The sequence below is a fragment of the Brienomyrus brachyistius genome, chromosome 10 (genome assembly GCF_023856365.1).
Source record: "Brienomyrus brachyistius isolate T26 chromosome 10, BBRACH_0.4, whole genome shotgun sequence".
Classification (NCBI taxonomy): Eukaryota; Metazoa; Chordata; class Actinopteri; order Osteoglossiformes; family Mormyridae; genus Brienomyrus; species Brienomyrus brachyistius.
Genome location: NC_064542.1, coordinates 27694532 through 27704392, shown reverse-complemented (window position 1 = coordinate 27704392; position 9861 = coordinate 27694532). Strand labels below are relative to the sequence as shown.

Genomic DNA, 9861 nt, shown 5'->3' with positions numbered 1-9861 from the left:
TCTATGGGATGGCACAGGGCTGCCAATTGGGAGACCGATGCTGCCTGTGCGAGCCTATAGCAGTTCGGCTCATGTGCCCGTGCACAGGAAGTCCCGCCCCTTTCCCAGGCCCCACACCTTCTTGAGAGTGCGCCTGTGTAGCAGTGGTTCCCAACTTATGTAGCTTTGTGCCACATGAATGGGGGGGGCTCAATAACATTCGGCAACCCAGCGGTTTGTGGGGGTGTCATTTGTAGAGCAGAAACGAGAAGCGTCACTAAAAACATTTTTTCGAAATGATTTTTTTCCCCCCCACACTCCACGACGGACTGGAAATGGTCTTTTGACCTACATTTGGGTCACAACCCCCTACCCTCCCCCCCTCAGTTGAGAGACGGCACTGCTAAGTACCTCGTATGTTGGCCATATTAATGTGTGGTGAATATGGAGCGATGTCAGGGCCACCAGGTGGAGAAGGCAGATTTAATGAAGGGAGGATGAGGAGAGCGGAGCCTCTCGGTCGTCACACACACAGAAACCGCCGATGGCTTAACAGTGTTAACAGTGAAGACCTCAGTAATCATGCAGGCTGGATGTCATCGTTACCACACTCTAAGGGAGACCTCAGTCTCTGTGTATCACACTAATACACCTTTGCTCCCCCTTGGCACATCTTTGGTATTTAGTTATTGCCGCTGCTTTGGGCTCTGAGGTGGCGACACCAATATCTGTCATGACCCTGGCAGGACACCGTACATCTGCAGGAAAAATATTGTATCATGGGAATTTCATCTGTATTGTTATGTTTTATGAATATACCATGAAATCTTCATTTATTTATTTTAGTTTTCCTTTGTCACTGATGAGTTATGAGGACTCTGAGGTCTACTACAGTCCCAGAAATGTTTATATTTCTCCCTCAGTAAACTTGTCTTGTCATAAAATATTTGTCCATGGTCAGCTATGTTTAACTTGGATACTGTATATTCTATGCAATTATCGTTAAATAAGGAATATCGTTGTTTTCTATCCCCTACAAACTATGTATTTAATGTTGAAGAATATATTTTAATAAAATGTGTGGATATACGTGTTTCTCGGTGTAAATTCTTTGACAGTCCTCTATTTCAAATAAAGCTGTGATATTTCTTGGTTTTCACGATTATTTTGAGACCCAGGAAGCTAAAAACATGAGACTAACACCAAAATGTTTTATTTGGAAGTTGCTCAGGACAAATTTCCAAAATGCAGCAGTGCTTTTTGTACAGTTTCAGAATACTGCACGCATAATGTGCGAAGACTTTCACTGGAACACGTATAACCAACAAAAATAATAAGTCTGTAATTGTTATTGCGGCATTTGATTGTCCGACCATTATTACAGTCAGACAACCAAGATCAGTAGACAATCAATGTTAGGGTCAAAGGAGGTGACTGTAGCCAAGATTTTTATGCACAGGTCTGTCACACTCTGCCGCGGTCGGCTGTGAAAATCAATCTCCTTCAGCCAGGTAACTGCTAGACGGTCATTTTTAGCAGCAGCTGAGCTGAGGCAGTGCAGTTTTAGGTAAAGGCTCCTTGCCATGAGCTGCTGTCTTGCCCATGGTGTACCCCACCCCCGGCCCCACCCCCGGCCCCGGCCCCGCCCCCACCCCCGGCCCCGCCCCTACCAGTCACTTTTAGGTAATGGAATATGAATGAATGCCATTATTGTCATTGCACACGGTACAATGGAACGGGAAGACTATCCCTATCGGTGCAAGAAAGAAGACGAGAGGGATACACACTACAGAGAAAAAATAAGAATATAGTATAAACAGAAAATATAAATAAGTAAATAGAATGTAATATTGAATATAAAAGGACTGTAAAGAGCAAAAATGTAAACAATGTAAAAACAAATAGAAAAGAATGACAAAAAGTAGGTGTTTAAATAAAATAAGTGTTATGTTATCAGTATTTCCTTTCCTTGTGATTCAGTTTCACAATAAATATGAAAATATTGCATGTTAATGGATAGTGATTGGATGGATGGATGGATGGATGGATGGATAGGTAGGTGGATGGATGGACAAATGGATGGATGGACGGATGGATGGATGATTATTAATTATTCAAGAAGCTGACAAGGAACAAGAAGCTTATTTGGAAACAAGCAAAATGTCCCATGATTACAACAGAGAACAAGGCACGCATCTTATTTCTAACAACCATGGAACGACGTTAAATGGACGAGTGCAATTAACCTACAGCAAGTCAGCACTTGGCTTTGTTGGAGTGCAGCAACCTATGGACATTCTTCCACCACGAAGAGACCAGAGAAGACCGGATTTAGCTATGGTATGTTTCTGTCTGTGTGTGTAGGCGTGTGTGTTTGTCTCAGGGCCTACAACGAGCCCCAAAATGCCTCTGTGGAGCTGAAACGATCCAGTTTTCATTAAGAGTCTTCACAGACCTAAACTGAAGCTTAGGACACATCCGGAGTAGGTACTTCCATCACGTCATCTACACATTCAACAAAGGCCTGCATACTGTGATTTCTGGCTTGTACTTCCTTGAACAATAATATGTTGACATGACCTATGATAGAATAATAAGTTATGATTATGACTTAGCTTTCATCTTTTGTTAGTTTTACTTTTTCATACTTCTTGGTCAAGTCAGACCACAGTACTTCAAGACAGCATAGCTCATACTCTGATTAATGACAGATTAGAGAGCGTTTGAGGAATGCTGGGTTCTTTGACAAATGTAAAATAATTTTTAAATGTATTTGAAATATATAGGAATCAATTTTGCTTTAAACTGCCTTTCAATGCCTTGATCACTGCAGGTTCTTCGATATCGGGACCGGGGATCGCTAGCTGGCACCTCCATTGTTGGAGACAGCGGTTACGGTGGTCCCTTTTATTGTGGCATGGGTTTGGGCTCACATATCGATGCTCGCTGCTATTTTGAGTAAGCACTTGGCCACATTTAAGCTGTTCCTGTAGTGCCAATTGGGTCAGTGGTTTAGAAGAAGAAGGTCTGTCTGAACGCTTGTGTTGTCAACCTGACTGCAGGTAAAGGTCCAGGGATCAATTATACATAAGTGCAGTTAGGCTGAGCTTCCAGTGAATGCCGAGATACAAATGTATTGGAGTATTGGAGCAAGTGCCACACAAGATCTTCCAAATAACGCGCGAGAACCTGATAAGACGACTATTCAATAAGCAAGAAGTGCAACGTGAAGATTATTCTGGGATTCATTCTGGGAGGGTATCAGGGTGGGAGAGGTATTTGTGGAACAGATGAGTCTTGAGGGTCTTCAAGAGTTTCTGCAAGGTGGAGAGGGAATCTGATGACTGGATGTGGTTTGGCAGCTCTTTCCACCATCGTGGAACCATACACAAGAAATGCCTGGAGTGAAACTTCTCCTGTGGTGGAGGGATCTCCATGTGGCGTTTGCTTGCTGACCACGAGATGGATATATAGATATATATATATATATATGAGTCTGTGTGTATATATATATGCATATATAAGAACATAAGAAATTTACAAATGAGAGGAGGTCATTTGGCCCATCAAGCTCGTTTGGGGAGAACTTAACTAATAGCTCAGAGTTGTTAAAATCTTATCTAGCTCTGATTTAAAGGAACCCAGGGTTTTAGCTTGCGCTACACTAACAGGAAGACTATTCCATACTCTAACTACACGCTGTGTAAAGAAGTGCTTCCTCAAATTCATTTTAAAATGTTCTCCCGCTAATTTCCACTTATGGCCACGAGTTCCAGTATTTAAACTAGGAGGACAGCTCCTTCACAGGACTGACCCTGGACCCACTGGAGGCAGCTTCAGGATAGCGGAAGCTGACAAAATTGGGGTCATGGGTTGCTCACAGTGTACAGCTCCCTACCCCCGGCTACAACACACACCAGGACAGCATTCTGTCTTTAGACAGAAAGTACTAGACTCTCACTATGCAAGTTTCACATTGACTTGTACGTGCATTTTATGTATCTTACTGCTATATGCCAAACATTTTCCTGCTGGGATCAATATAGTATTTTCTTATCTCTTCTTAAACTATATTTTATCAAAAATCTCTTTTTTTCTATATGACTTTAACTCAACATGTAAATGGCAGTTCTCATGTTCAGCATCAAAATTAATTCCCTAAGATGTTATTGAAACGGTAAGTTATGAGGCCCACAGACTTCACCATGACTCAGAGCTGGGATCCTGGCACTATATTAAGACACAGTTAGTGCTTCTGTGTTCCTTTTTCCATTATTTTATCTTCCTTCTGCTAAGAAAGGTTGTGTGTGTTCGACATGGAAATACAGGTGGCTGGCAGGAGAAGATATGGGACTGAGTGGAACCCCAAAGTGGAACCCCAAAGTGGAACCCCAAAGTGGAACCCCAAAGTGGAACCCCAAAGTGGAGTCCCGAGGTTCCTCATCAGAGAGTTTAGTTCACAGCAGCAGTGCTCATACACATAAACGTAACCATTTCAGCATAGATTTTGTTTAATATGAATACAATTTAATATCCATAACCATTATATAAAAGTCATCTAGAATAAATATTCAGAAAAGTTCATTCTTTCCATGAAAAGGCATGGAATAAATAGCTTTTGAAAGTTGTACAAAAAATTATAAAAACAGATTCCACTCCACCAAACTGGTGAGAACACTACTAGTCAACACCCATGTGACCCCCCAGGCAAGCTTCACCACTGGGACCTCCAGTCCGAGACAAAGTTAAATCTGTTAACATCAGAAGATGGCGTCCAAGGTGTGTCCCATAATGGGGGGACCAGCACTATGGGAGAGGTGTGTTTTCCTCTTGATTTAAACAACATCCTCCCATCAACAAACAAGTAGTTGCTGGCATTTAATGGCGGCTTGGCGGCTAATTTTAGGCACTTCCTGCTAGGCTCCCTTACCGGGCGTGGGTGTATCTGCAAAGGCCTGGAAATGTGGCGCTGTGGTTTTGCTGAGCTCAGGGAAAAGCTATTGCTCAGATAGTAACGAGAGTCTGCAGCTCTCTGATCAGCTGATACACCTATACTCTGCCTCACGTGGGTCGCCGCGCCGCTCACTGTCCTCAGTGTCTGTGGCTGTAGGCCCACATTTGACTGTTGACAATCCCAGCACACTATTTTTTCCATTTGCCTAATTTTGCTCACAGACAGGTGGAGAGAAGTTATACAATATTATGTTAGACATGCACAGTATTAATGTTACAAGAAAACCAAAGAAAAATACATATAATATACATATGTGTTTTAGGCATGCACGCACACTGTATGAGTTTAACATAAAACAAAATCTGCCTAGAAATCCAGTATTTTAAAATTTGATCTCTCATGTTAATATAAATTGTAGTGCCTATACAAATATAATATGCAAATAAAATGCAAAAAATAAATGTTAAAATAGGTGAGGAATTGTTAGCTTTGGTCCAGACGCGTGCATTGTTATTTTGAAGGCAATCGGGGTGTTTTGCAGTTTTATCTGCTGACCTGCTTTCAGGTTCTCACCTCTACTTAGAACTTTCAGGTTGTTTCATTCTCTTGTTTAGCAGGTGCTTTCATCCAAAGCCATGTACATTTTCAAGAAAGCGGGGTCAAACAGTCCCCGGAGCAGCTGGGGATTAAGGGCCCGGCTCACGGACCCAATGGTGACATCAATCCAACAACCCTGGGATTTAAACTGGCGATTTTCCAATCACAGACACAGAGTCCTGACCCACTCAGCCAGACACACTGTCTCCTGAATGTCTGTCTGTTCCTGATTCATTAAATTAATTAAATATAGATTTTAAACAAATCAAATGTCAGACTTTCAACTCTAGGTTCTTCAAGATCAAAGTAAAAAGGAGGCCCTCTCAGGTATTTTTATAGGGGAAGTGATGTTTTTACACCATAAATATTCCAAAGGCGGTCGCTGTCTCTTCAAAGTTCAGTAGGTTTATGTCGGTCACGTTTACATAAAGCTCCATCCCTTCCTCGAGCTGAAACGTGCCACCCTGGAACGAGGTGCACGCTTCACCGGCAATCTTCATCGTGCAGAAGGCCTTGAGCAGAACGTCTTCCGTCTTTTTCCCAGTGGTGGTGGCCCGACGCATGACGGTTTGGACCAGCGGGATTTTTGGGTGCCACCCGGAGAAGGTCACCTGGGAGTAGATGTAATAGAGTCCCTTGAGGCGGATCCGCAGCATTCTAGGCGTGACCAGGTAGTCCACATTCATCAGCAGCGAGTGTTCCTGGTACCACTGCAAGACCTTTGTAGCTGATAAGGAGAGCAGGCTATTAGTGTATGCAGGGCCAGGCGAAGCCCACGAGGCACCATAAGCGAGCTTCACGCCCCCCACCAATTTCAGTTTGCCTCTTGCAGTGCGCCTCCCGTCCCCCGGAAGACAGGTTGACCAGCACTGAGTGGAAGGTCAATGACATGCAAATAACTGCATGTAGCTTAAGGCATTTTAAATGAGTCTGTGGGAGGGGGAGAGGGCAGAAGCTGCAGTGCCTTCGCCACATCTGCATAAATCTACAGCATTTAGCATCTACACATGTGGACTAACACATAACTCATTCGAATCTTAAGCCCGTTCTCACCATGTGACCCTATCAGAAAGTCAATTAACTTGTGTCCATTTACACACTGATGGGGGATTACAATGTATTTGAAAGGCAGCTATCAAAGTTAGCTAAAGTTTTGCTAAAAGAGCATTTATTTGGATATGATTAATGTCCTTTTAAAGACAGTATTTTCGCACGTGAGTGGGTGAGGATGTTCAGATAAGCTTGGTGTCGGTGGGCGCACTTTAGCGGTTCTTGGATTTTGACAGGATCATTCAGCTTTTATGCCTCTTGATGTATAGCACAAGAAGTACTGACACATAGATGCAGCCCCTCTGGAAGAGGAGGACACACTCACATGTTGACTGGCTGAGGTCTGGCTTGACCAGCATGTGCGCCATCGCTCCAGGCTTGCGGATGGGGGTGCCACCCAACTGTAGATCCACTTAGGAGGGGACAAAAACAGGCGAATGAGACCCATGAGCACCAGGACTAGAGAAAAAACTCCTGGTACTGAAATTAGCTTGAAATAATAGGCTTATATTACATACCACTTCCTTCCGCTTGTGAAATCTACAGGACAGAAATGAGACAAAGCCAAAATGAACAATAAGTGAATTTGGTGTGCTAACATATTTTCCACAATTTTGTGATAAATGTCCCGGACAATTGTGGTGTAGCAGTGCAGTTTTGTTCAATACAAGGACATCTCTTATTGTGGTGGGGGGGTTTTAGCAGAACAATGTTTTATGTAGCTTGAGTTATTTTTTATATGCTTTTTATGATAAATTGTTTCAGCTAACCGTACACTCCAGGTATGAATGTTTTGCTGATAGGAGAAACGTTTAATAAGTGGCCCAACAAATCAGCCGTGTCCCACATCAGTGCTGATATGTTTCAGGCAGAGACTGGAGGCTTATTACCAAACTGAACTGCGCATTGAAATCTGTCATTAACAATACCTTAAACTATTTACTGCATGTGTTAAAGTACTTTTTGTTTTTTAATTTCCATCACTCATTTTTAAACCAACACACTCTGTTTTGTCTTTGCAAGGGCGGATTATCTTATGTAGGTGTCCTAGGCCATCATTAGCATAACCACTCAGATTTAACTGGCCGTTACATTTTTCCCAAAGTGGGGCGGGGCCTATTGTTGCCGGGGACCCAGGCTATAACCGAGGACAGCCTATGCATTACCCCTGCGTTTATGTTTAATTAAAAGAAATATTAAGCAAACATATGTACCTTTAGCAAAATTTTCTTATATTTGTCCAGAGTCTTTTTACAGTCCAGGAGTGTGCTATATTCCACACTGCTGTCATCGCATTCCTGTAATCTCCTCAGCACGATTAGGTCATCGTGGAACTTGCTTTCAAACTCGCGCTGGAGCTGAAGGAACACAGAAAATAGCCACATGGAGTTTACCCTCTCTTGTATGCACATAATAGAGTATAGAGATGCGTTTGTACAAAATGCCGCACAAAGCTAAAAGATTTTGACGGTGCAGCTTCATATTTCAGTGAGAAATCAGCACTACAGACGACCACAGGGCACCGTTCAGTCAGAGGGCGTCTTCGGTGACACTAGCATTTTTCCCATTGTTCCACTTGAACTTTGGAAACCAAGAACCTCAGCATGCATGTGGCACCATTTATGAGTATATCTGTGGCCGTGATACGTATAGAAAAAGATTCTGGAAGATCAAAACAACTGTTTGTCTGTGCTGTCTGTCAGTAAATCAAGTCTGGTGGAAGGTAGCCTGGTGAGAAAACTGTTTATGCTTGAATTTGGCTTTCTGAGGAAGTGCAGCTGTATATTGCCAACTGAGAACAAAAACCACACAACCAGCACACAAACCACCATGATATCTACTGCAAGCAGCCTTTTATTAAAGTCAATCTAGCACTTGATTTCTGAAAACAATGCATTTAGTCTCCATGCTGCAGAACTCCGTCAGCCAGCACAATTAACATGTAAGGATTCAGCAGCTACCACATTATTAGAAAAAATACAATTCAACAGAAACCTCAGTACTGTATGCAAATAAATCCGACGTTTCCCTCTTGTTACAGTCACAGAAACCTGTGGAGCGCATAAGGAGAGACGGATGGAGGAAAAGAAATGGGAGGAGAGGAAATCTCTCAAAACTTTAGTTTTCCCGTACATCCCAAAAAACATCCTCATGTGCAAATACCAGTCATTAATAGTAATAGTATTAATAGTCATTAACAGTAACGCAAGTTTTGCATGATCTCACATGATTTTTTTCTTTACCCTCCAGTATTTTTTTTCTCCTGCGTCTCCTTAGGGGCTCCGTAGAAACCATCCACACACACTAGCAAAACAATTGTTTGCCTGTGGCTTTTTTTAACCCCACAGTTAAAAGAAAAAATAAACTAAAATTTATTTTACTTGACAATTCAAAGAATAAAACAAACAATTAATAAGAAAAATCCTCTGGTGGGCAAGCCAAGTCTGAACCCTGAGTCCAGTGCAATGTCACAGTGCAATTTGTAGATGATTAGGCTAGTGAACTCCAGTCTATGAACATAGACTAGACCCTTTGGTGTCTCTTAAAGAGATCTACAGAAGAGGCATGTCTTTTATTCCTAACCAGTCCTCACGTGAGCCAGTCTCCAGCTTGCGGCACTGGAGACATGCCCAAGGCTCTTACCTCACTGTCTCTTAGGAACAGGTAGACGAAGGCCCCAGCGAATATGATCATCTGCAGTACGAGGACCACCGACAGCAGCCAGAGGTGGACTGGGAGGCGAGCCGGCACAGGGGCCCTAGACCCTGTTCTTGGGGGCACCGGCGGTGCGACAAAACTGGTGGTGTAAGTGTTGATCATGCTGGCGAGCGGGAAGCTGCAGAGACTGGGCTGACTGGGCAGCCCATGCGACCGTGCCTGGGCTCAGCTGAGAGCACAGGCGCTGAGAGCACAGGCGCTGCGAGCACAGGCGCTGAGAGCAGAGGACGACTTCCTGGGTGCTCTGATCTTATATGCTGCGTCTCACTCTACGTCACTCTCAACCTGCATCTGTCAGCCAGTCCGTCCCCGTTCCCCATTATTTCACCTTTGCTTAATGCATTTCCCCAAAGCAGTCTAGAGGTCAGATTCCTGACCCACGGACATTAATGCAACAACTTCATATAGACCAAGTTTTCTGAAACTTGAGTAGACAATAAGCAATCGGTACGTAATCAATAATTAACAATCAACTGCTTACTAGAGCACAAGGGCAGAACTGATTACATCTCGAGGCACATATTGAGGGCAGATTTTGAGGACTTTCACAGCGTCGCTGTAGA

At 43.2% G+C, this 9861-nt stretch overlaps 1 protein-coding gene across 1 annotated transcript; it reads right to left on the bottom strand.

The window, feature by feature from the left end:
* Nucleotides 1-4472: 4472 nt before the first annotated feature.
* On the bottom strand, nucleotides 4473-9621 carry cd40lg (CD40 ligand). Its single transcript, XM_049029667.1, has 5 exons — nucleotides 9224-9621; nucleotides 7795-7938; nucleotides 7099-7120; nucleotides 6906-6992; nucleotides 4473-6257 (listed from the first exon to the last, which is right to left on the bottom strand). The coding sequence occupies exons 1-5, from the start codon at nucleotides 9398-9400 to the stop codon at nucleotides 5884-5886; spliced, it is 804 nt and encodes a 267-aa protein (XP_048885624.1). The 5' UTR covers nucleotides 9401-9621; the 3' UTR covers nucleotides 4473-5883.
* Nucleotides 9622-9861: the final 240 nt, after the last annotated feature.